General features: G+C 40.8%; 1 protein-coding gene across 1 annotated transcript in view; it reads right to left on the reverse strand.

Moving 5' to 3' along the window:
* Positions 1 to 25,823, reverse strand: part of AFG2A (AFG2 AAA ATPase homolog A) — a gene marked incomplete at its 5' end in the record, with an annotated part of 161,995 nt that overhangs the window by 131,639 nt on the left and 4,533 nt on the right. Inside the window, 6 exon segments of the mRNA XM_084204934.1 lie at positions 5,119 to 5,328; positions 9,428 to 9,582; positions 21,126 to 21,381; positions 22,504 to 22,627; positions 23,293 to 23,349; positions 23,981 to 24,110. Of these exon segments, the coding sequence (XP_084061060.1) occupies positions 5,119 to 5,328; positions 9,428 to 9,582; positions 21,126 to 21,381; positions 22,504 to 22,627; positions 23,293 to 23,349; positions 23,981 to 24,110 (932 nt within the window).

The following is a 25,823-nucleotide window of genomic DNA, read 5'->3' on the forward strand; positions in this document are numbered from 1 at the left end:
TTTACTATCTGCTAATTAACTAACAAGTTACTGTAAATGTGTTACTGTGAATATTTTTAGAAATTTTATCAAATGTTCGCCAAAATTTCTCATAAAACTACAATGGCTCTGCATTTTTCATCTTAAATGCCTTGCTTTTAAACTACTTACAGTGACCAAGCTTTCTTATTTCAGGCTTCTGCTCACTGAAATCCCCATCAAAAGGCTAAGCTATCTCCCCAAAACTCAGTGACAGTTCTTCACAAAGCAAAGCAGTCGACCTTTCCAAGCCTCATTAATCTATTGGAGCTGCCACAGCCAAGAGCTGAAGGGAAAAGCAGAGGAAACTTGAATTGGAAAATATTTTGACATAATTGACCCAGATGACAAACTAAGCTTAAGCACATGTCAAGCACGGGGAGTGGTACAAAAGCATCGCCTGGGTGATACAGGAAGCTAAACCAAGCCAAGGTGAAGTCAGAGCCCTGGGAAGAGTGTATATTTTTGTAATTACTGCTCATTGAAAAAATAAAAGATTCCATCAGCCCAAGCTCTTAAGTAACAGCAAATAAAAGGTCAGGAATATTTTCTTTTTTGTTTTTTTAATCACACTGTAGTTGGATCGCCTAACGAATGTTTCAAATTAGAGTTTAAGAACAGTATAATTCACATGACCTGTATCAGTGGTTTGCTCAGTGCTGACATCCTTAAACACTCCTTACTGCTACAGGTGGGTTTGGTTTTCTTTGTTTTGTGTGGTGGGGATTTTTCAACTATTGCTTCATCCCATTTACAAAAATTACCGTGCCTCGCTTAGCTGAACTGCAAGGCATTTAACTTTTTAAAATTTAAGCTGGCTTTTGTCACTACCCCTAAGTGAGGCTTTGCCTTACTTTTGATTTTAAACAGACAAATGTTAAAAAGCACTAAGGAGCAAGAGGAAAAATGATGTTTCTGAAACCTGCACAAGCATATAGAAGTTACATAATTTTTCTTGCTATATATCTTATAAACTCAGGTAATCTGCTTGTTGGACAGAAGACAGAACTCCACTTCCCTATGGATCAGATCATCACAGCTGGGTGATAAGATTTTATCTGGATGGCTATCCTCATGGTGCCTCCCAGCCTGACATCCTAAGAGCAGACTCCAGTCTTCATTCTGAAATAGGTTAAAACCAAAAAAAGCTCAATGGTTCTTTTATTTGGTAGTAAAGTTAATGACCTAAATAGCACAATAATAGGAGGGGGGAAAAAATGCTACACAGACTCTCTGCAAATTGCTTCCCAGAAAAGCAACAGAAAATCTGTAAGGAAAAGTAATACTCATTTGATTCTTAGCACAATACAATGACAGAGGATTTCCTAAAAATAAAATAAACTAAGAAATTTAAAATCCAAGAGGGCAGTCATAACACTTCTAAATAAACCAAGATGAAAGACAAATGCAGAGATAATTATCTATGCCATACAGCAAGATAGGTGAGTTTCTTCCAAAAATACAATAGCACCACAAAAATCCTAGTAGTCTCACAAAAACACAGCTCAAAAAACCAGCTAGTCAAAGCTGACCCTAAGTGCAGGAACTGTCAAAACAGTCCACAGAACTACCTATGACAAAAATAGCCAAACCAGGGAATACAATGACAAAGGGTTTCATTTCCTTTATGTTCAGTTTCAGAAAGGTAGATGACATCTAAAGCAAATATGTCAGAGAGACAGGCTGCATATAACAGCAAGGTGTCATCATCCTGGCAGAAGCTGAAAATTGTATCCCCATCCTACTCATATGGAGAGGTCCAACACCTGAATATAAGGGGTTTTTCTTACTAGCACAAAAAATGCATGAAACACATTTCAGAAGAAAATTACAAACTTTCGTACAAACACAAGAGGATTGTGAAAGACAAAGTGCAGAGAAGGCTGACTGAAACAAGCAGTCAGATCAAAAGCTGTTGATAAGTCAAGACTGATGTTCAATCCTGCAGAATGAAAAAATTATCCTAATCCATTCCTTCACGCAGTCTTACACTCGCTTGTATCCATGAGTGCAAAACACTGAAAAATCTCCAAGCAGCTGAGAACAATTCAGTTGCCTTTTCTGTAACAGAGGTTTGGAGGGGGGAATAATCCAGATGACCACTAAAACCCTGAAAAGCCTCAATGCTACAAGAGATTTAGAAAAAGGGCTTGGCGGGAAGGACCAGGAAGAGCCATCCCCTGGAAAGTAGCTGACAACCTCCCCCCCAAGTAAATTTAGCAGATACATTGTATTAGAGACAAAGAAAGTCAAGAGAAGGAACAAAAATAAACTATTCCCCCTAGGAATTATATGCAAGATTGCTTTGTAAAACAAACCAACCAACAAGCTGCTTTGCTCTGGAAAAGCAAAAGGTCACCAATCTTGGTGCAAATACAGCTATAAAAAGTTTTTGGCCAAGTATCAAAGAGCATGTTTACAAAAGGGCAACATTCATTGTAACACTAACCATTCAAACCTCACAATAGATTTCAGGAGAGAACAGGATGCAACGTCAAACATCTGTTATCACGTTATTTTCTTCAGCTCCTCTGCCCAGAAATGACATGGAGACTCAGCCCATCTCCCAAACCTCACGAGAGGCCAGTCAGACGTGGGCCAGAGGCTGCCTTGTGCCAGCTCCCCATGCCCAAGACAGATGGAAAGGTCACATTTGAACAGTTTGCTCATAACCCAGCTGAAACGTCTCACTGAACAGAGTCAGCTGTCCAAACTGCACAGACACATCTGGCAAACAAAGCCTGCCTGGAGGCAGGCTGGGGCGATACCTGCCGCACTGAAGCAGGCCAGCCAGCTCAGACAAGGACAGTACATCCAGCACTGATGGGAGCTGGGACTTACTGTGCTCACGGCTCTTAAATGCAGTGTGCAGACACAATAGGTCCAGCCTTCCAAAAATCACTGAACTGAGCAAGCACTGCATGTAACAGAATCGATCTCTCAGGCTTCACAGACAAAGGGAGAGGCAGCATCCAGCAGCAGGCTCCCACAGCTAGAGCTGTGCCTCCTGCCTGCAGCCCCTGCTCCAGAAGGGCCCAAGAACCTCTGCCCTCTGTACTATCCCAAAAGAGTATCCTACAAGCTGTACAGCAGACACTTTTCATCAGAATTACTTACTCCAGAGAGACTGGAAGGAAAATGCAAGTCTGAAAAGTAAATCATCAAGAATCGCACTTTCATTTCAAAATGCCTGATGTCAGTTCCAGGGATGGATATCCAAGAGAGAGTAGGGGAAAATTAATAGGGCTAAAAGCAAGAAAAGAAAAATCCCCTCTCAAAAACACCCCAACCAAACAAACCAAAACCCCACATATTCATCTACTTTGGATTTATTGCAGGAACACTTGCAGTGGAAATTAATTCATGCCTGTTGTGCTTGAAGAAGTGCTAGAGACGATGTTTAACACATTCAGTACATGATGGATGTTGCCTTTTTCTGTCCAGGAAACAAATGTGAAGTTAGAGAAAGTGGGCTATGTTCCTTTCCTGGAGTCAACATGTCCAAGGCTGGACATGCTCCAGAGATGTGCTTCTTGAAACATCTGTACATTGAATATTTGACCAGTTCCAGGCCAGGGGATTTAAACAACTGGGAATCACAGGCAATTTCCTAGAGCCAGACACTTCGGCAGCTTGTCAATGACAGAGAATGTTGCACGTGCAGAACTCCACCATGGAAAAATGCTGCACGACTATACACCAGCATTTCCCATCACTCCAGCTTTGGATACCTCCTGGTCAGCATGAGCCACCCTTCACTCTCGGACAATTAAGTGCATCAGTAAAACTGTCTGAGGGTGCCATGATCGAGGGATACGAGACAGCAACAACACCCATTTTCAACTGGTTTTCTTTTTTCCAGACTGCTACCTTTTTTCCCCACCCTCCCAGGCACCAGTGCTTAGGGTGAGACAAAGAGGAATGTTTTCTTTTAAGCAGAGGAGGAGGAAAAGGTTACCTTGTTTACCAGTAACTCTGGAGCACAAAGAACTACTTTGTCTTTATGGAAGAGGCAGTAAAGGTAGTGTTTCTTAAGGGCTGAGGTTTCCAAGGCTGCCCTTGTTGATGTGACTGTGACCCAGAGGGCTGCCTGTAATCCCAGGGAGCCCAGGCAGTGAAGGACTGCTGGCTTCAGGGTCAACACAACTGCCTCTGCTCCCAGAAAGGATCCACAGCGTGCCTGAAAGGATGGGAGGAGGAGGAAGCTGTGTGGAAACTAACACAGGAGGCTTTGTGAGTCAAGAGATGGTCAACAGAGAAGGGGACGTGATCATACTGCTGAGGAGGAGATACTTTCAAAATACTTAAACAAATGTTTTTTCTTGCACTTCATTAACATTCTGACACAGCTGCAAGACTACCCCATGTGGAATCACTCTACTATCTTTTTTTTTCCTTTCCTATGCAGTGAAGCTCAGTATTATTATTAAATAACTTCCATTCATGTGTTATCCATACAACCCAGAGTGATCAATTACACTGATTCATAGGCAACGAAATCCAAAATTTTTCTATACTAAGTGTTTCTAAACGCTGAGAGAATATCCCATTTATACAAGACTATTCAAGATAGAACTGATTTTTCAAGCTTTCTGAAAACTGATGAAGTAGAACTATTTCCCCTGAAAAAAAGGCAAACAGGACAAGAAAAATCTGTAATGAAACACAAACAATGAGATAAAGAAAGTGACCTTCCTGAGGAACAAAAAGGAATGTAAAAGATTAGATGATATTTCCATTCACGCCAGTAATTATTACAATAACAGCAGCTATCCACTATCCAGAGCCACTTTTCATTTACATTGCTTTAATTGTAGTATAAATATTGTTGCCACTTTTAGAAAGACTTTAAACAATACCAATATTTAAGACCTCACTCCACAGCTTACTTGTCCATCCCACATTTGTGCTGTGACAAAATAAATAACAATTTTTTAACAGCATACAAGAAAACACGAACTTACTTGATATTTACAAGGTGTTTGCAGGAGCATATATAGGGAACAGAAACACTACGAGCCACTGGATTTTAACACTGGAAACTCGTAAACCACCAGTTATCATGCAGGAGTTAAGAAAACGTGAGTGTGAATGGCCTACCTTCACTGCCAAGAAGTTGAGGCCACTTTCATGAGCCAAAGCTTTTGCTATCATGGTTTTTGAGCACCCAGGAGGTCCATAAAGCAGGACACCCTTGGGAGGCCGGATCCCCATTCGGATGAAGGACTCTGGATGTTTGAGAGGCCATTCCACTGCCTGCTTCAACTTTAGCTTGACATCTTCTAGTCCTCCTATGTCTGACCAAGATACCTGCAGAACAGAGCATTTTTGCTGAATTCAGACCATAGAGCAGAACAGTAAACAAATCAAAAAAGCTCTTTAGAATGTGTACTGGTTCTTTAATGAAGTTGTTTTCAATGAGTCACTTCTTCAAAAAGTCTTTATTAAACAGGAAGCACAAGACAGGCTTGTCAGGAATACATAAAGGCATGTGTTGTGTCCTACCAAAAAAGCAGACAGATCTAAAACCTGCCACACCTCTTCCTACATGGCTGTCAACAAGCCTGAGACTTTTCTCCACATCTTCCCAGCCTGTTCTTCCTCTGGTCACCATCCTGTCCCATTCACTTGAAATATTAAACATGTCAAGGCACATCTAAAACAAATGATCTTCTGCCTTAAAATACTCTTTCAGAAATTTGCTCAACATAAATCATCCTTCAGCTCAGGAAAGTGAGTTACATGTGAAAAGCAAGCAGAGTGTTGCTGAGAGGTAAGGTATTGCCTTTCCCCCAAGCTGAAATCTTGTGTCACCCTTGATTTGTCCCTATTTTCCCCTGATGTCAGGACAAGGAGTGGATACTAGAAGTAGACAGTCTGCTATTGAAGTGGATGGAAAAAAAGCATTTGAATGTCGTGCACGCACTTTTATTTAAGAGCAAGAAAACTTCAAATCAAATAAAATTTCTCTTAGATGTCAGACTTCGACATAGAAGAAAATTACAAAGACAGCAGAGAGAAAACAGCAAACATAACAAAAGTTTGTGTTTATGAGTCAGATATGAAATAATCTGACTATTCATAGTCACATAGTGTGACTTTCATTTCATTTAAAAAGATGCATTACCTACTCCTACAGCTCTTGATTCTATGTAGGAGCTTTGTAACTGCACAGAACTAAATTTGACAGTCTTAGACAACATTTTCTGAGGGAAGAAGACAACATAAGCTTGTCCTCCTTTTTTCAGTATCAATCCTTACTCATACCTGGCAAAGCATGGACTAGTCTTCCTATTATCATGTCTTTCTATCTAGACAAAGATTTCAACAAACATGAACAAGAGCATCTTGAGATTAATTAGGCCATCATGAATTCCCCATAAGTTTCAGCAACAGAAGGCAAGATCTATTAGCAATACTTTACATGCACATAAAAAGACAGGGAGAAAACACTTAAATGTTACTTCTACTCTTTTAAATACTCAGTCATTTACCTTCTGCCAATATTCAGTCTACTGAATATCAGTCAGGCATCATTCAAGTGATTTTTTTCAGACCCACTACTTGGCATTTAAGACCAGCACAAGTGACAGGATTGTACAGAAAAGGTGAAGTAAGGTCACTTTACATGAAGGTTGTTTTCAGCGATCTGGAGACTTATTCTGACTTTGCCTACATTTTAAATTCTGACAGTACAAGGTGCAGCAATAGTATTAAAAGCAAAAATAGCTAATAAACCACTACCTTCACATTCTGGTGAATTCTAAACAGAACAAACTTGCCCTCATTTCAAAATGAGAGTAGTAAATGAGGGGGTGAAGAGGTGAGGGGAAAGAGGTTGGGGGAAGTCCTCCAGCAATAGTTACACTGCTCTCACCTGCACAGGAACTCAAAGGAGAGGTCTTGCAACACCAGCAATGAGGTGTGATGTTCTGTCACTGTGGAAATGGCTTTAAAGATTAGCCTTGGGGCTGGGCTCACACATATAAAACCAGCTCTCTGCTCCACCAACATTTCATTACTGCTACAATCTTTAGCTCTCCCCAGGTCAACAGAGCTCAGAGTGCGATGCAGAGCAGCAGCTCCCCAGAGGTTATTAAACACCAGTAATAAAGAAATAAAGCAGACAGGCAAAGGATGTCTTATCCAGAATCTTTTGCCTGCAAAGACAAATCTGAGTGTTGAATTACAGTAAGGGAGTGAAAGAGGCAGGCAAAACCCACAGCATTCTCTGAAAAAAAATTCATAAAGACCCATAGGAGAGGGAGGAACGGCAACTGCAGTGCAACTCTCCAAAGAACTGCAGTATTAACTTCCTGATTTATAACGTGCATCCTCTCTCCCCTAAATCCTTGCTGCAGAAAAAGCAGCTTTCTAAAAAGGTCGTAACACACAGCAAAGTTCAAGAAAGGCTCTTCAAAATGGAAGGCAAGATGCTACACAGAACTAGGCAGCAAGGGTTTTACATTTGCCTTGGTCACAGCCAACACAATTCAGACACAAGAGGAAGGAATTGTGGCTTTATTCTTCTATATATAGAAGTTACTTTGAACTCTTGCAGTAGCCATGTGCCATTTGATTGGCACATGGCTACTGCAAAGCCATGAAATATGAACTAGCCCTACCATCTGAAAAATGAAGCTAAAAATAAAAAAAACCCTCATGTATGTCAATGCTTTTATTTGTAAGTAACTACATGGGCCAAAAGTCCATCCATACCAAGGGGGATGCCAAGTGAGTACTGTATCTGCAATAAATACCTAAAAAGCTGATATTATTAATATAGTTCAAATTCCTGTCTTCTCTTCGGGAAAAAAAAAATCTCACCTCTTATAATTTATTTGGTGTTTGAAGTTATTTTTGTCAAGGATTTTTTAGATTACAGCATTCACAGAATATTTTGAGATGGAATGAACTCTAAAGATCATCTAGTTCCAAACTCCCTTCCTTTGATAAGTGATATGGAAGGACAGAAAATCTCTTGCACCCAAACTACTTTAGAATCTACTTAAAACTCACCCCAGGCAGCAAGCAGATGCTTGAAATTTACCCTACATCTTCAGAGAATATGCATTACTTCGTGGAAATGCAGGTCCTGTTAGCACAAAAATAATCTCCACTATGCTATTAATAAAGGAATGAATTCCAGCAGTACTCAAATAACTCAGCGGATGTTTAACAAATAAAACTGACAATCAAGAAAAACAATCACTAGGAGGATGGTTCAGTGGACAAGAGTAGCCTGAGGAGTAGGATGACCAGGACTGAGAACAGATTTCCTGCAGTACCTCAAGACCTTGCTTCTACCTGCCTGTGCTGTGCCGTTGGGCAGCATTCCACCTGGCTCCAAAGGGACTGAAGTGCCTGAGAGGCACAGCAAAGGAACAGCAACCTGAGCCCACGAGCCAGCAGCACAACAAGCAAGGCAAGAATCAGTAACTCTGGCTCTCAGCAGAGCCACTTAGCCTTGAGGATATTGGTGCCGTGACACCATTTCCAGGAAAAGCTGTTCGGGGCCAGCCCAGGCAATTCCACCCTGCACAGCGTGGACTCCTAGCAAGCCAAGTGTGACATCCGAGCTGGCTGCATGCAGCATCCGGTTCACAGATTTTATTTCCCATTCCTATAAGTTTGGGAATAAGGTTCTACAGTTGTGCAATCTAATTCCCAAATGACTCCTTCCCATGCAATGAAACATAAATGTTTTCTTCTAGGGCCTGGGGAGCTGCTGAGGAACACCAACACAACTGCTCACAGAATCAGGATTTAGTCAGATTAAATAGAAAATTCTTTTGCTCAATCTTCTTAACATAGATCAGAGCTGCCTTAAACCAGGTCAGTTCCCCAGCCCAACTTATGTTGGGTCTGCTACTTAACTACTATAATATGTAATTAAGAGGGCAGTGGGCATGGTAAACATGAACCTGGCAGCACCAAATGAACTGTTCACATAATGACAGTCACCTAACAGGTGCCACTGAAGACATTCAGGCCACATTTACACAAAAATCAGAGCAATCAAACTGTTCACAGCTTTGTTTCAATACACTTCAGTTACAAATGTTAATAGTTGTTTTCTGCTTTAGGTTGTGTCTACTTCCCAAAAGGCTCCAGCTTCCATGGCTGCTCCAGACCTTCCTTGAACAGGAATCTGAAGATCTTTATCCCATTAATCCACTCAGCATAAAAAACTAAAGATCAGGAGATATGATCCTACACTCCAAACTCTTCCTGGAGCATTAGGAACCATTCTGCAAACGGTTCTTCAAAATTATAAATAAATAAACAAACACCCAAACGGAAAGATGATGCACAACATTTACCAGTAACCTGAGGCTTCCACTCCATAAAATTTCTCTTTTTACATGGCCCTGACAATGTTGCCAAAGCATTGCACAAAACAACTTACTTTTGGCACATCAATTGCCACCTCCCTCATGGCGCTGGGCCTGACATCATTCATCCCCTGCAGGAAGTCATTGAAAGCAATCATCACTGACCCAGCCACTGCGGTGTCCCACAGGCCGGGCCTCTTCCCCAGCACTCTCCGCAGCGCGTACAAACCTAGTGGAACAAGAAAACATGGAAATAGGTAGGCTTCCTCCTGGTTCTCATGAGCAGAGTGTTCCACACACAAACATACTGCAGCACTCGAAAGGAAATGATGTTCAAAAGTGTCTCAGTGCTGGGCCTGAACTACGTCAAGGAAGGTGCGGGACACTTCTGATAAGACAGCACAAAAAAGGGGATTCAACAACCACAGAGAGAATATAAATTGTATCTGTTCCAAAAGACAGAATGAAACAGCCCTGTTCCTGTTTTCCCAAAGATCAAACTTACAGGGCAAACTCTCCAAATGTCCATACATTGATCTGAACATATTTCTAAACCACAGAGGAAGCAGGGCAATGAACATTCAAGGACATGTTAAATCAGCTGACAAGAAAGCCACAATCTCACCCACTTCTCTATTATCAGGATAGTATCTTCAAAACTTTTTTTAAAAACCTGATGAGATTGCTTTAACTTCCATTGGAACTATATTTTCCCATGAAGTAAGATGCCAGACACCTGCATTTTTCTTGATATGGAACAAACATTCCCTGTGACACGCAATAGTTCTTTGTTCCCTTCAGCAATTACACTTTTCAAACGCAGGCAGAGCTTTTACCTGCTCTTTTTGTTTGGACAAATCACTCACACACAGTATCTATAAATCTTGATACTAATTCCTAGTTTCCTCCTATAAATCAATCCCTCAAAAGCCACACAAGTCCCACCTACTCACACATCAATACATCAATATTCCTCAGGCAGGGCCGAGCAGTACCATTGGCAGCTCCCAGGCATCCCCAAGAGAGCAACTGAAGCTCCTGTTGTGTAAGATGCCCAAAAGCAGGATCGTCTCCCCTCTATAATTATCCCTTTTTAAGGCCTAATATAATTTAGAGTTTTATTGCTTCTGCTTCCAAACCTCTCCAGTGATTGAAAATGTTAAACTTTTTTCTTTGTTATATTATTACATGATGAATATAATTTTGTGTGCAGGTACACACATATCCAGATACACAGTATCTGTTGCCATGTGTTCCAAAACAAATGAAGCACTTCATACCACACCAGCTCACCTTGCATGACCATAAAAAGACAAACATTTGTTAAGTCTCTTCTATATTTAACCAAACAAAACATCAATTAGTGCTACATGAAAGGACAATAAAAGGGAGAAGCCATTTCTGAAAATAGATGTGGTTTTAACTTTCAGCAGATTGTTGTCTTTTTTTTCTGCAGAGGCACTGGTAGATGCAGACATGCAAAGTTTCTGACAATGACAGGAATTCTGCATTTCCTACAATATATACAATGTGTGAAGAGATATAATACGTCCCCTGTGAAGCAGTACAGCTGGTGTCTCTCCATAAAGTGCCAATTACAGCAGAGTCGGAGCACCTGCATCCAATACGCAGGCTTTTAAGACAATAACAGAAAGAAAAAAAGTTTGTATTTCAGGTTTCTCCTTGCACAGAACATCCAAAACTAATAAGACATATAAATAAAAACATTCCATGCAGCCAAGGAGAAAAATGAAAATCTGGTCACCAGAGGACAAGTATAAAATGTAACTGACTCATTTTAACAACTCGGGCGAATTTCTCACCCACTTCTTCCTTCCTCCAAATCAGTTAATTTTACGCAAAGAAAAATCAAAACAACTTAGAGACAACATAGATTCACCCCCCCCCCCCCCCCCCGGATTTAAAATTTATATCCAAACAAATAACAAACTCAACATATTACTCCAGTGTCACTGCAGCTAAGACTTTGTGGGGTGGGAGTAGGCACTGGAGTCCAGTCTTCTAATTTCTTTCAGGGCAGTCAATTCACATGGGAATCGCAGTTTAAAAAAACGCAAGCAAATAACATCACACAAAATTAAGGCATACAGAAAGCCAGTAAATGATAAAGATATCCACTTATTTCTATACCTATCTACTCCACCGAGTGCCAGTGTAGCCCACTTAAATGTCATGGTTATTTTTTTTTCCCTGACATGAATAAGTCTTAAAACCAAGCACGTTTATTTTAAAAACTGAGAGAGAACACCAAATAAAATTGCCCAAGGAGAACACTGCTCTTAAGGTTTGTAACAGCCAGTGCTACGAGGAGTACGAGTGAAATTTCAGTCCTCAGCAGCAGGTTTGAAAGGCAACAGCCTTGATCCAGAACAGGAATAAAGAGGTCACAGCTTTCCAAACAAAGCCGGAATTCATTTCAGCATGTGCACGCACACGCCACTGCACAGGTCAGCATTTAATTGAAACAATGTTTTACATTAAAACAATAATAAAAAACAGATTGAAAAAGAAAGCATGATTCTTCCTGTTTCCTCCTGTTATCATAATCATTCTTTCCTGCACTTCAGATTGACCTCTAACAAGAGGGGTGGGGGAGGGAGCCTCAGTAACAGGAGAAGGATACAGTCAGTGGCTTGCCAGAGGCAGAAAAACACATCCCTGTCTCAAGACGCTGAAAGATGGATTTAATGTAAGGAAATGCAGGGTAGGATGCAAACCCTGCTGCCAGAAGCAGTGCAGAGGCAAAGGAGGCAGAACCCTACAGCAAAGCCATGTTCACCACTACCCAAGTTATAATGAAGATACAGACAGGAACACCTCAGAAAACATCAGGCACCTGGGTGTCTTCCACACGGGAATGTTTTGGCTTGAGCACAGTGCCATTGCTGTGAACTGGCTCTAAGCACAGCGCTTGTTTCAGCTCTGCTTGCTGCTTTTCAGATGTTACTCCGTTCTTCAGGGTTAATGAGTTCCAATAACCCTTTTGGCACTGCTTGGGGTGGGGCTTAGAAGTGGGTGAGTGGGTTTTCCCTGTTTTATTCCAGTCCTGCATGAGGGGAGGAAGGACTGAAGTGCTGAAGGATCAGTGGGACTTTACACAGGCACGAGATATCTATTTTGAGCAGAGCAGAGGGATAGTGAACAACACTGATCCTCAGTGAAGTGGCAATGGAAAACCCCGGTTTAAACAAAAAAAAAAAAATTAAATAAAATAAAAAGGAAAAGGAAAAAAAAAAAAGAGCAGCATAATAAGACATGCATGATTACAAACAATGGAAAATAAACAGTTTGTTCCAGCCCAGCAACTGTGTGCTCTACCTCACCAACTCATCCTGTCTGTCTAGAACAGAGGAAACCAAGTGGACAGAGGGGAAAAACCCAGCAGAACGCCCTGTCCTGGTACAGATGATCCTTCTTTGGTACCAGGCTATGCACAAGGTCAACAGCATTGTCTGCCTGTAAGATTTTCTTGCTCATAGCTTGGCTAAGTTTTGGCACATTAGGTCATAATAACAAATATCTGAGCCTAAAAATAGATCCCACGACACTGCTATTATTTGTCAGAGCCTGTGTATAATTACACGCCACTGTAAATCATAGGAAGCAGCCACTCAGAATGACCAACATATATGCTTTAGGTTTCCAAAACAGAATATATACACAGCACTTGAGGAAATAAACTGAGCCCAACAAAATGGTTAATCATGCATCTTTTACTGCCCATCAGCTATTCCTTTTGCAAATCCATGCTGTCTGGACTTACTCTACCAGAATCCCAATACCAGAATTTTTAAGTAGCTTCAAAGAAATTGTTATCTTCTTGTAAGATTGTTTACAAAACTAAACGTTTCTTCTTTCTCTGCTGATCTGGCATTTCCCTCCCAAATTCTTCTGGCCAAATCCAGAAGATACACACCATTTCTCCCTGTCAGATCCAATGTGATCCTCTACCATGTGGCTGGCAGTGGAATGCTCACGAGAGGGGCATGGATGGGTATGACCCCAGCTTTCTTATGGCACTGGAAGGGGGCATCTTCCTCTACTTCCAGATCTTTACATACTACACTTCAAAATTTAACAGGTTTATGCATAGAAAAAGCATTTCATATAACCTAAAGTCAGTTTAAAAATGTATTTTAAACTTTATTTTTTATTTAACCCGTACATAAAACTGTATTTAGGAAAAAAATCCGGAAGCAGAAACCTTGACTTTTTGCTCTCAAAACCATATTCTGCAATCTGTCTTTAGCTGCCAGAGCTATATGGGAAAAATCCCTGAAGAACTTTCATGCACTGTTTGCACAGGAAAGATAATGCCCTTAAATCCCCTGTAACCATAACATTGCAAATTCACTGGGCTAACCTGAGCACTAACCTACTGCAGGGATTATATCCATGATTTATAGTCCTTCCTGAAGAGCCCCAACATTTGCTGGAACATGTCTTTGGAGCTGCCTGAGACCTGCTGAGAGGTGTGACAGGGGAGGGCAAGGAAGGAAGGAGGAACTGCATTTTCAGAACTTCTTTCGTAGAGGAAACGGTTTATTCACAGATCAGGTACACACACACGTCATTTATCCCGACACTGTGACAACAGAGGGAAACAAGGAATACCAGACTGCCTGTTCCTAGCCTGCTCCCAGACATAAATGTACCTAAGGGTGGTCACACGTGTGTGAGGAGAAAAATAAAGACTGCCAGGCTACCAGAACAGCAAGGGCAGAAAGACAATAAGCAACAGCTAATGGCTAACTGCCCAGTCTGATTGTAATTAGGAATGTTGGCAAGGGATACAGCTAAAAATTAAAGTCAGGAGACTTATGAAAACTTTGCCTGAAAATGTTTGTGTCCCTCAATAGTAACCAATCATTCTACACACAAATGCCTACTGCTGACTGCATTGCCACACATGAATAACATCATTTCTTTCATACCACTCAAGCTGCAGAAGCAAGAACATGGTGACTTAGCTGCCAAGAAGGTTCATTTAAAATATTAGTTACAGTTATTGATCAACTCTTCTGAAAAAAAACCCCTATTTCCTGCTTATATTAATATCAGAAGGCAGAATGGGATGTGCTTTAAACTGATTATGAAGTACTCAACCCAGAACTGTGTGCATGAAGTCATCAATCCCATCTTCCAATTAGCTGCAGATTTTGGATAAACACACACTTAAAATTAGTTATGATGAAAACCAAAAGTTCACATGCCCTGACTGCAGTGAGTGCAATGTTCCTCATGCAAAACCAAAACTCAAGTACCATTACAAAACAAACAAACAAAAAAATAAAGGCAAAGATTTTCTTAAAGAAAAAAATAACTCCAAAAAACAACATAGCATGCCCCAGCATTGCTTCAGAGAGGCAGCAGCCACATGTAGCCACTTCTGCAGAAAAGCAATCATTCTGAGCTGCTGCTGGAAGAAACAATCCCAACACCCATGCTACAGAGGCCAAAAAGGCCACACGGCTTTGCCATGTGCGTCTGCAAGCAAGGGCCTGTTTGCTCCTAACCTGCTCAGCCAATTGCTTTGGTTTAGAAACACCCTCTGCTTCAGGGACCAAACTTAAACACCACAGAACACAGCACCAACTTAACACTCTTAACACTGAAGATGGGCATTGGATTTTCTTGCTCTCCTTACACCATAAATTAGAATGATGGAACACAGTGCCAGAAAACTCAGTTGTCCCAGTCCAAAAATTCATTTGTATCTTGACTTTTATATCATGTCTGTGCTTTTCAGTGCATTTCAAAATCCAATATTCTGCCCTTTCTGCAAAAATTTCATAACACTTTTTTTTATATTGACCATCTGACTAGATTTGTTATTAATATTCCCCAAACTCCCACATTTTCTACATGACCTTTTCAGAAAAAGGCAAGCAGCCTTTCCCACCTCATTTTGAATGTCACATGGGAACCAGCACTCAGACAATGCAATAGCAGATTGTTTGCAACAGCATAGCTTCAATATTTGTCCCTGCTACTAATAAATAAATAACACAGACACGGTATTTTCAGTCACTTTCCATAAGGGAATAAAATAATTATAGCATGTCAAGCAGTGCTTCCCCTTTCAAATCTGTAACTGTAGTCAGTTAATTAGAAAGCAAACCAAAAACCACCCTGCAAAACAAACAATCCCATTGCCTTGGTCATCAACTGCCTCTGTCAAAATCTGCATTTTCAACAGCATCTCAAGCCCACATTCCTACATTTAGCAGTATAATCCAAGAAAAATATCTGCATTTGTTGCACACCCCCAGCAGAACCTGGGTCCAGACAGTGCTGGGAAAGGTTCAGAATCTTTATGGCTTAAAGAAAGGCAGGATATTCTTGATGCCCTAACACTGGGCTGTTTCATCAGGGCTGTGCCTGAGCTGAAAGGAAGAGCTCGATGGGAGATAGGAGGCTGGGAAGGCAGGGATTGAAGGCAGCGTTTGTCTGGTTGAAAGAGCAGTCAGGGGCTGCTCCTCGGGGCGCACAGAGCCTCACTGTTAATCACATTAGCCCACACGGCTCATGTTTCCTGCAGGTGGCCAGGCTACCGCAACTGGAGGACATGGGGGGGAAACCCCACAGGTCTAACAGAGACACTCCTGGGCTTCAGGGGAATTCACTTCCCCGCCAATGACAGGGAAAACCAGGAAAATCCTAGGAGACAGACCTTCAGCTGATTATTGGTTTTTAATTCTTACTTTTAATGCAAGTGAATTGCAGAAACTATTTTTGGGGGGGTAGAAGACACAGCAGGAAGTTTCTCATCTCCAACAAAAAGCTAAGTACAGTACGCTTCTAAATAAATCACACCTTTACAGATCTAATATCCACATAAAATCAATATACAGAGCTATGGATTAAACAGCATAGAGCCTCTCCATCCTGTATTATTCACCAGAATGCAGGGATGATTAAATGGGCAAATGAACAGCACAGACAAGATCTCCAAACAACAGGACTTAAAGTTATGAGCACAAGACTCACAATTGTTGACCAACAATTGACTCTGTTGACTATTATCACACGCCCATGAAAGTGGCTCCACAGATTCAGCAGAGTAATGCTGATTCATACTGGTCAAAAATGCATCTCAATCTCTTATTTCTCTAAAATCATTCTGTAACAGACAGCTCAAGCCAGTAAACCATTCTAATGCAGTAAACTATTCTAATCCTAAAGGCTAAGCAGGGTGATACCTTTTTTAGGCAATAAAAAAACTTCTGATGCAAAACAAAGTCACCAGTGCCTCTTTCACAGAAGTCTCTAAGTCTCAGTGGTTGCAGCATCCTTACTGGAAGCAAATCAATGTTCTTGCCAGAGTGACCACTATTTAAACAAAGCCATTTGTTCTTCCTCTCCTCACGATGCTATCTTATCACAGCCCAAGTGTTTTATATCAGCACACTGAAATGATGCGTAATGAACAAGGATGTTCAAGATAAATTCTGAGAGTCACAAAGCAAATACTTCCTTTCTCTGTAAACAATATGACTGAACCCACTCCTTGAAGAAATCAAGCTATATTTATATTCACCCTCTTGAAATGCTACAGGCAGCCATAGAAGGATAAGTTTATAATAAATTGCTATATTTGGAAACCTTTGTTGCTAAGCATCTTCTAACATTCAGTACAGTTTATACCATTCATGTCTCTGCTACATAATTAACATTTCATATGTTTTGGGGTTTTTTTTAAAGAAGTACAGTGCTTATCTTTGCCAATAAATTAAAACCATTATAGTTTTTTACGTAATTAATAAAAGACCACATAGAAAATTAAATAAAGGAGAAGCATCAAGATCTCAAGGTCATACAAACACTGACATTATATGCCAGGATATGGCAGTCTATTTTCTATACACTCCTCTGCTTGAGATAAAACAATTCAGAAGGCAGTTGTTCACATTAAAAACCAGTCTGCTAAATAATTTAGGATACAGTAGACCTCTCCCAACCTGAAGAATACGACTTTCTCAGCTACACACATAAATCAGCCCTTTTCCTGTCAAGGATTCTCTGTGTGTGAATCCCTTTCATGGTACTCTAGTCCTCAGGAGGCTACCAGGAGGAGCCCACTGCAAGCTGATGTCCCCAGGATGTGGCCCAGTGCCCAGCATGGAATCTGCAGGTTTATCCCATTTGGCTGTTAACTCCCATGGAAATCTCAAGTATCTTGCAAGGGAGTAGAGAATCACAGCAAATCTTAATTTCTCCGGTGTAGGCACTACGGATATTGTAACGCTGGACACGTAGATATCTTATAAAAATCCGTTTTGTAGTTTCATTGTTGTGAGAGGCTAGAACTGTATCTTCAGCCTATCTTCTTGATAAAAATAAAACCACTCTAAGCTGATTATTATAAGCATCTCCATATAAAGGTGTCATGAGTTTAGGACACAACACCCTGTTTGGGAATGTCCAGATCACACTGCACAGAATCTTCAAGTTTCTTGTCCTCTTTTCCTCTCCCTGCCCATCCCAGCATACACCACACCACAGTTCTGTACACACCATAGTCATGGAGGCCTAGAAACATTCAACACCAAATGGACATTACAGGCCCCCAAAACTTCTTCAAAATTCCCATGGAAATGCAGAGTTGCTGAACAGAACATGAAACTTGACTGTCTGACCCCAGCAGTACCACTAACCAAATCTTGCACTGGAGAACAAACAACTTCTGCCAAAAAAACAGTTGGAGTATGTTTAATTTTACAATGGTTATTTACTTCCCATTAACAAACGGTCTTCAGAATTATATAGAAGGCAAACATCAAAGCTTTTATAATGAAGTATCTTAGGAAACGTGACTAGAGATGCAAAAGCCCTACAAATACTACATTTACCATGTTATTAATTACTACACTCTTGGTTTATATAAGCAGTATATACACCATACATGTGTTAAAAAAACAGAGTTGAAGTAGAAAGATAAGGAAAGATGAGTCCTCTGGAAAATGATCTAAACTTTGTATTAAGAATATAAACATATTTAGCTTGCAAACTTGCAGTTCTTCCAGCCACAAACCCAAGGATATAAACGGGGTATGCAGGACTCAAGAGTCTCCCCCAGACCACAACAGAAATACAACCAGCAAGCAACAGTAATCCCGTGCCAAAAACTGAACAAGTTTTCCTGAGTTCTGAAATCCTTTTCCTAAGCTAGTTTCCACATTTCCCCTGTACTTAGATATACATCAAGTCTGAATGTAGCAAAAACAACCTTAACATTTGTGAAAGAATTCTTAACTCAGATGTTGTCTTAATACCAAGCATTTTAGGCATGTAGAAATGTGCATTAGACGTCTTACCTACATGTTTATACCATGTTTTATGATATAATACACATATATATGAAATGTTATGTTCAATTCTAAGGCCTACATCACCAAAAAAAGTTATTGACAAACTGGAGGCAGTTCAGAGAAAAATCAACACAATTTCTCGGAAGGCAGGAAGGACTTATTTATGAGGAAAGATTAAAAGAGCTAAATATTTATAGTTTGGCTCAGTAATGAATGAGGAGGTAGGGGACATGAGAACAGCCTAGAGCTATCTGAAGGGTGTAAACACTAAGGAGGGAGAGCAAACGTGTTATACAAGGATGTAAATAGAAATAATGGGATAAAACTAAACAAGGGAAGCTTAGGCTGAATATCAGAGAGCATTCCTGGACAGCAAGCTAGCTTGGCCCACAACAGAGTTTCTGAGGTGAAGCAATAGGAGCCCATGCATCTTGGAACACAAAAAACTAGACAAAACACTGGAAAATTTGCCATATGAAGGAATCTTGTTCTGCTGAGGAGAAACAGTATATTATACAAGTATTTGCTAAATTTAACTCCAGTGAAAGCAGTAATATTTTACAAGGTGTTGAAAATGTAATATAAAAAACAGATAAAGCGCTTACCTGGAAAAAAAAAAAAGAACAAAGACTCCAGCTAAGAACATTCCTTAATAATGAGCAACTTCAGTTCAGTTTGTGTAACAGCTCGACTGACTCATGCTTGTGCAACTTCTTGAGGAGGAAAACTTCACATGGGCTGCAAGGAGTTAACAGCGCTGGACTGTATTTTCCCCAGCAGAGGTCACCCCACGGTAACAAACGCCAGGGAAATCTGACAGCATTCAAACTTGAAGAAAGAAGAGCAATAGGAAGGAGACATCCTCCTCCCCTCATTCCCACCACTGGCTCTGGATGCAAAGTTCCTGGATAACACCATGTCCTGCAACCAGTGACAGGTAGATGCCTGAAGGTTTTTATCTATGTAATGTTCCACCTACACAACATTCCAGATTTATTTTCTAAGAGGTCCTCAAGAAGTGGGTAAATATCATCTATTTGCAGCTGGATTATGAATCCATCTGCACATGCATAAGCAAAAGCCTCAGCTGGGTCATGTTTGGAATTGAAACCACAACACTTCTCACTGAGAACTTGAGATTACATTAGTTAAGTGCTTACTATTTGAGCACTGAGACAGAGGCAGATTGACAGGCTTCTAAAAACACAGGGGAAGGAAAATAAAAAGGGAGTTTATCTTTTTTATTAACAAATATATACAAGCAGGAAAAAATTTTTGTTTTTAGCTAAAAACAGAGGCTTAAAACACAACTGAAGCCAAGAGGAAAGCACTAGAAAACAAATAATCTCATATATTTTTTTCTTCTTGATCCATAAAAACTCCACAAATTCCTATTTGAGAACTATCCCTTAAAAATTCTGCAAGCTGGCAAGCAAAGACCTTGCTGTTCCAGGTGCCACCACCCCTAATAAAACATCTGTCATCTTCACAGTCAGCTCCCATGCAAGAATTATCCGTGCTCTGTGCCACTGCCAGAGGAAGCTGTCCCAGTGCCAAAGGAAACAAAAGAAACCAGCACATGCAGCAAACTTATTTGTGAACTACAAGGGAGCAAATATGTGTAAGCAGGGCTGGACAGTCAGATTTTGACTCAGCCGTTTTAAAGGGCTGCTCATGGGCAGATTTCAGTTCCAGCACTCAAACTGTGCAGATGCACTCTAGCAAAACCCAGGAACTGATAGAGCATACTTGCAATATTTCATCCAGTGAAAACAGACGTGAACTCACGCTGAAGCGCTCCCTGGAACATACTGAACCTTGGCATGGATAATTCTCCAGGGCTATGCCTGTTCCCAAGGCAAAGGGCCACATTCCTGCCACCAGCTCAGGGTGTGCTCTGCAGCTCTCTCAGCTCTGCTGCACAACCTGAGCCAGGTGCACCCAGTGCCCTTGCCCCTGCCAGGAGCTCCTCATCTGCAGGAAAATGGAAAACAGGCACAAAATATGGAAGGGGGACACAGGAAACACGCCTGAGGCCCACAGCCTCCACATCCTGGGAACAAGGACCCGCAGGACAAGCTGTGCAGACAGAGTGACATAGTATTTTTGTGTGCAAGGCATTGTCTAGAGAGTAGAAAAAATCTCAGGGATGTTAACTCCCAAAACCATTGGTTTACTGAGAGCAAGCTGTCTAAGATCCTAGATATGGCACAGGGGATTCCCCAGAGTTATTGATCTTAACACCACATATTTAAAGTTATTATTATTCAAAGAATTTTTCCCATCTGCCTGGGAAGAGCTTGGCTGTGTTTTCTTTGGCACAAAAATTAATAAACCTTTAGTGTTTCAAAAGCTATTAGTATAGACTGTGGATTTTTTTTTCTTTAATAAAGAGACTAACAGTAAAATAATACCCTAAATAAGATAAACAAAGCCTTACCTGCTTCCTTGCACAAGGCTGCCAAGTCTGCACCCACATAACCATGTGCACTATCAGCCAGATGTGCCAGCTGCTCTGCTGTGAGCGAATGAGGAACCTTCTTGAGAAGCTTCTGGAGTATGTCCAGACGGTCCTGGGCATTGGGAATTCCAATTTCTATTTCCTTATCGAAACGGCCCGGCCTGCGCAGTGCTGCATCCAGGGCATGAGGGCGATTGGTGGCCCCAAGGACCAACAGCTGCCCTTCACTGCCTTCCTGAAGGCATCAAAGAGCATAAAATATTACTTCTAAAATACAATTAAATGTCAAACAGATAATACTAGAGGCACTCCCACTGTAATCCCTAAGAATCTCCTTTCCTAAATCAGGAAATTAAGAACCAAGGAGAGAAAAAGAAGTGCTTAAGCTAAAATGCAGCATTGGCACAAGAACAAAACGGTAACAGCAGACCTTTGAATAAACACGGTTGGGAAACAAATCAGCTCAGGTATCAAACCCAAGAGAGACAGGAGGTTATAAAGCTTCCTGTAAGTCCAGCAGGAAAAGCAAGGTCAAAAATCCTAACCAATTTCCTCAAGCTCTGCTTCTTCACTTTTACAGTGAGGCACCATCAGTTAGGAGGTCTCCTGTAACATCATTCTCTTCTTGTGAATGAAGCACTCTTTCCAGGAAGAATATCCATCAGCCTTTGCCACCAGAAAATATGTTCTGCCTGTGAACAACTCCAAACTGGGCGATTCAAACTGCCATGCAGGAAAATAATGAGAAACTTGCAGATTACATAAACAGAAGAAATTTTTTTTCATACTCTGGACAGAGTTCTTTCATCTTTCCTGCTAATAATCATAAAACAATAGATGAGAGATTGCCAGACTTTATGGGCTTAATCCATAATTTACTCAAGTCAATAAAATTTACTGTTTCTTTATTAGGCTTTTGTTTATGCCCTGCTTACATACTGCTCTGGCACTCTTGAAATAGCTGCTGTTGCCTTTAATCATGCAGCTGACATATCACCAGAAGTATTCTGATGACTTTGATTTCAGAGCAATTAAAAATACCTGGTTTAGTTCAATGATGGGCTATCACTGAAACTTCAGTTTGATTTCCAAACTACAAGAGGGGTAGAAGGCAAAGGAAAGGCAGTGAATGGAAGAAACCTACTTTCTTTTAAACTAACAGTTTTCAGGAGACATTCCTCTCCTACATCCTCTGCTTAGCATCCAAAAAAGCATTAGTTTATTCTACAAAGTCTCACCTAAGTCTGTTTCATTTCCCCACAAGTGATACATCTCAAATTGGCTCCACTGTGGAAGCAATATTATTTTGTTCAGGGAGTCCCCATGTACATTAACTGTCCCATTAGATTCGACTTACTGAGCCAATGCCATCCATTAATGTCAGCAGTGAAGCAACAACTCTCTTTTCCACTTCATTCTGAGCCCCTTCTCTCTTTGGACAGAGTGCATCCAACTCATCTATAAATATAATTGAGGGGCGACTGAGGGGAAAAAATAAAGGGAAAAAATGTTAAGGTGCTCAGGAAGATTTCAACCACTAAGGCAAAGGAAAACTTTTCATAGAAAATATCCAGTTCCTACAAAAACTAACAAGCACCCCACTCAGAGAGAAAACTAAAATTAATAATATATTAGACAACTAATACCTTCAGTATACAATAATCTTTTGCTAATGTACAATGAGCACCAGTCACACAGAAGTCTGAAGTTTGCCTTAGCCAGGTCTAACAAATTTGGGCAAGATGCCACCCTACTCCAGAGGAATGCAATATCCAGTACCAACACCATCTCATTTAGAGCTGGCCTCCAAAGATAAAAAATTAGAGGAATATCTGGATCCTGGTGAAACTCTGGCTCACGCTTCCATTTGTTGAAATAAGCACACAATGCACTAACAACACATGTTGAGTGCTTCTGCACTATCCCTAACATCCCTTTTAAAAGGGCAGTGTCCAAAAGGATTTAAGAGGCATCCTAAAATTTGACTGCTTTCCTCCTAGCTAAGTTCTACATGAACAAACTTCTTTTCTTTTAAAAAGCACTGGATGAAATAAGTCACAATTCAAAGCTTCTTGGAGACATTTTTCTTTTAAGAACACTAAGGCTGGAACCGATACCACAAATAAAATTCTCCAAAGGAACATACCAGAGAGAAGCTTCAGCGAATATCTGACGTAACCTCGACTCAGACTCCCCATAAAACCTGTGAGAATTAAAATATTTTAATAAAAATCTTGTGGTTTTTGTCTTTTCCAGGCAATCTGGAAAATTACTGTTTGTGAGTTACAAAAAGCCGCAGCACGCACTTTCAAAGTCTTGAAGTCCAGGCAAATCTACAAGAATCTTTATTTCCACAAGGACCAGAAATTAAGGTGAAATGGGGCACAGGAAAAAGTTAGAAACATTAGAGATAAAGGGAACTGCTTCTCATCTGTGTTAGAAACAATTTTACCTATTTTTTTAACCTACAACCAAAAAATTACTTCTCTGGAGACATCAGCCTGTGCAGTGTCACCTTAATTGAAAATATACTCTAACAAGTTCATCTTCTAATTGCAGAAGTAACCTACAGGCAACTGCAGATGCAGCTTTAATCCCATCTTTTAATTCAGTCCATGCCTTATACAAATTTCCTGGCCAAATCAAATAAACCTCTTTTAATACAAGGAATATAAGCCCTACTTGAAAGAACCCTTTCCCACTTGTTTCTGACTCTTTTGGGCAGGTAACCCACAGCAAACACTACATCTCTCTACAATGGATGGAGAGATGCCAGGGCATATTTTGGGCCACCGTATTTACAGAATTAATGCACATAAAGCGGGAGGACTTACTTGCTTATGATTTCAGGGCCGTTAATGACAGTAACGTGAGCGCCAACCTCGTTTGCGATGGCCTTGGCAATCATGGTCTTCCCAGTTCCTGGAGGGCCATAGAGCAGCACTCCTCGAGGAGGAGGGATCCCTTGGGACAAGCACATGCAGGAAACAGAGTAAAGAAGTTACTGGTGATAAATGCCAGGCCCAGCCTGCACCTGCACACTTCACTGTCCCTGTTACTACCAATAATAACTTGACCCCAGCATTAACTAATTTAACAGACATGTCATTATGATGAATTAGGCTTTCAGGGAAAAGATCACTCTTAAATAGGACAAACATACACATTTTGTATTTTAAAAATCCAAAAGACTCTGTTTAAAAAGCACCTATTTAAATCATTACATTTTTCAGCAGTTCATTATAATATTCCCCATGTTTTCTCAAGAAAATTACTTAGCTGAGTACCTAACATCCATGAATACACTTTATATTATTCATGATTCTTACTGTGTCATTATATCAAATTTCCCACATCCGAAAACCACTTCTTTTCAACACTCCAAAAAGTTCTAGAAATGCTGTGAGGCTTGATCTAAGTATGTTTGCAAGATTATGAAAAACACATATTAAAAGGATGAATCTGTCTATTTAATGGCACTAATAAGAGCCAAAGAGACAGAAACATAAGGGACTTTGGAAGAACAAGGTACTGCTCCGTACAGTTGAAGCTGGACAGAAAATGCAGGTAAACTGCACGACACACAACTGTGATCCCACGTAAAGAGCCCACCAAAGAAAGTTTAAGACCAGCAAAGCTAAATCAAATGGGCACAAAATCCAAAAACAGAAGTTGAAAAATTAGAAAGCAAAAAGCGGAGACAAATGTTTGACAAAGGCCTGACCCCAGCACAAAACACACTAGTGAAACACAACCAAGGAAACATCAGGTGGGACTGGGAATCAGGGAATGATGCCTCAAGGGCAGGCCACATGCTCAAACCTTATAAACTAATAAGAAAAACTAAGAAAAAATTATCTGCCCTCTGACAAAGGATAAAAAAATAAAAGCATCCCTCCAGACAGGTTCCCTCACACCAGCCCATTAAAGCATGTGCTGCTCCCTCCTGTGGTGTTTCTGGCACTGGCAATACACGGGGCTGTGGAATCACAGGCTCACCTCAGCTCCAGCCTCGCTGCCCACGAGCAGACAAGGACTCCCAAGGTTTGGATGGGGGCTAAGGGATTGTAACTGCCGAGAAAACATCATCATCCATCATGTGATGAGTAGAGAATCTGCACAAGCTTTAGGGATTAGGCACGAAGAACACTCATGCTGAAGCAAACCCTGCTGCCACAAAACCACGTGGTGATGCTGGGGTTGGACCAAATTGAGCTGGACCACTCGTGATGGAGATGCCTCTCACCACCCCACTGTGGTGTGGTGACACCTGTGGATCACGGCAAGGAAACAGCCACCTGTGTGCTATGGAAACTGTCCTCACTGAAATCACCTCCCCTGCGTGTGGGGAAAGATGTCATAAAGAGAAATAAGGGGCCTCCAAGACAAGAAAGTAAAGAAATGTTTATAGGTAAGAGAGCCCTGTCTCACAGCAATGCACACCTCAACATGGTACACAGCCATTTGTGATAAATACACAGAGTCACAAAAATCCTCTAAGTTTTTATATATATTACCTATAACTATATATATGGCAGCAGTAAATGTATCTGTTATTCCACCCTGTAATTCCACGCTGAACACACTAAACAGTTTGAGTAAACAGCACAAAAGACCTTAAAATTTTGCAGGAATACACAGGGATAAAAAAAGCAAAAGAATTAACTGGAGTTCTTC

The sequence above is a fragment of the Fringilla coelebs genome, assembly GCF_963513975.1.
Source record: "Fringilla coelebs genome assembly, chromosome: 4".
NCBI classification, from domain to species: Eukaryota; Metazoa; Chordata; class Aves; order Passeriformes; family Fringillidae; genus Fringilla; species Fringilla coelebs.